Source organism: Benincasa hispida, chromosome 9, assembly GCF_027475165.1.
Source record: "Benincasa hispida cultivar pf3 chromosome 9, pf3_genome.v1.1, whole genome shotgun sequence".
NCBI classification, from domain to species: domain Eukaryota; kingdom Viridiplantae; phylum Streptophyta; class Magnoliopsida; order Cucurbitales; family Cucurbitaceae; genus Benincasa; species Benincasa hispida.
In genome coordinates, this window is record NC_143486.1 from 7453812 (window position 1) to 7454667 (window position 856).

The following is an 856-nucleotide window of genomic DNA, read 5'->3' on the forward strand; positions in this document are numbered from 1 at the left end:
AGCTAGTCGTTAACCGCGGTGATCCCTACGGAGGGTTGTAACATAGGATTCGAAACAACCCAAGCTTCAGTAAAATGAATAGGGTCTTATAGTTCCGTCTTAGATATTGTCTTCTCTCTCAGAGGCATATTCATACCGTCCTATAAGATCTGAAAATGGCGGGTCACACTTAAAAAATTACTAAGTGTTAATAAAGATCTTGACCGAAAACGATAACCAAAAGAACTATTGGGATATGACTTATTCTAGATAATAGTATTTGGTCAAGAACTATCTTGCTTTTGTGAAGGAATTCTTGACTGCCCCATGGTAGCACTTGTTCTAAATCACTTAAGTATCGTTTCAAATAAATAAAGATTTATTGGGTACATTATTAGTTTTGCTAAAATGGATTTAGATGCATATTTTAATAGAATTTGTTTAAAATGTTTCAGCAATGTCGAACTCGATCATACAACTACTTGCTTCTGACAAATTTAACGAAGAGGGTTACTCGAATTGGAAATCAAATATCAATACAATATTAGTAGTAGATGACTTAAGGTTTGTGTTAACGAAGGAACGTCCTCCAGTTCCCAGTTCAACGGTGACCCGAAATGTTCGGGATGTTTATGATAGCTGTATAAGGGCGAACGAAAAAGCTCGGGCCTATATCTTGGCGAGTATATCTGATGTACTCAACAAGAAATATGAGGTCATACCCACAGCTCGTGAGATCATGGCATCTTTACAGAAGATGTTCGGGCAACCGTCATCGTCTGTTAGACATGAAACCATTAAATATGTGTATGTGACACGTATGAAGGATGGGACCAATGTGAGAGAACATGTTCTTGACATGAATGGGCAATTTTAA

General features: G+C 37.3%; 1 protein-coding gene across 1 annotated transcript; it reads left to right on the plus strand.

Moving 5' to 3' along the window:
• The first annotated feature begins 436 nt into the window (after positions 1–436).
• On the plus strand, positions 437–856 carry LOC120086462 (uncharacterized). The gene has a single exon (XM_039043134.1). The coding sequence runs from the start codon at positions 437–439 to the stop codon at positions 854–856; it is 420 nt and encodes a 139-aa protein (XP_038899062.1).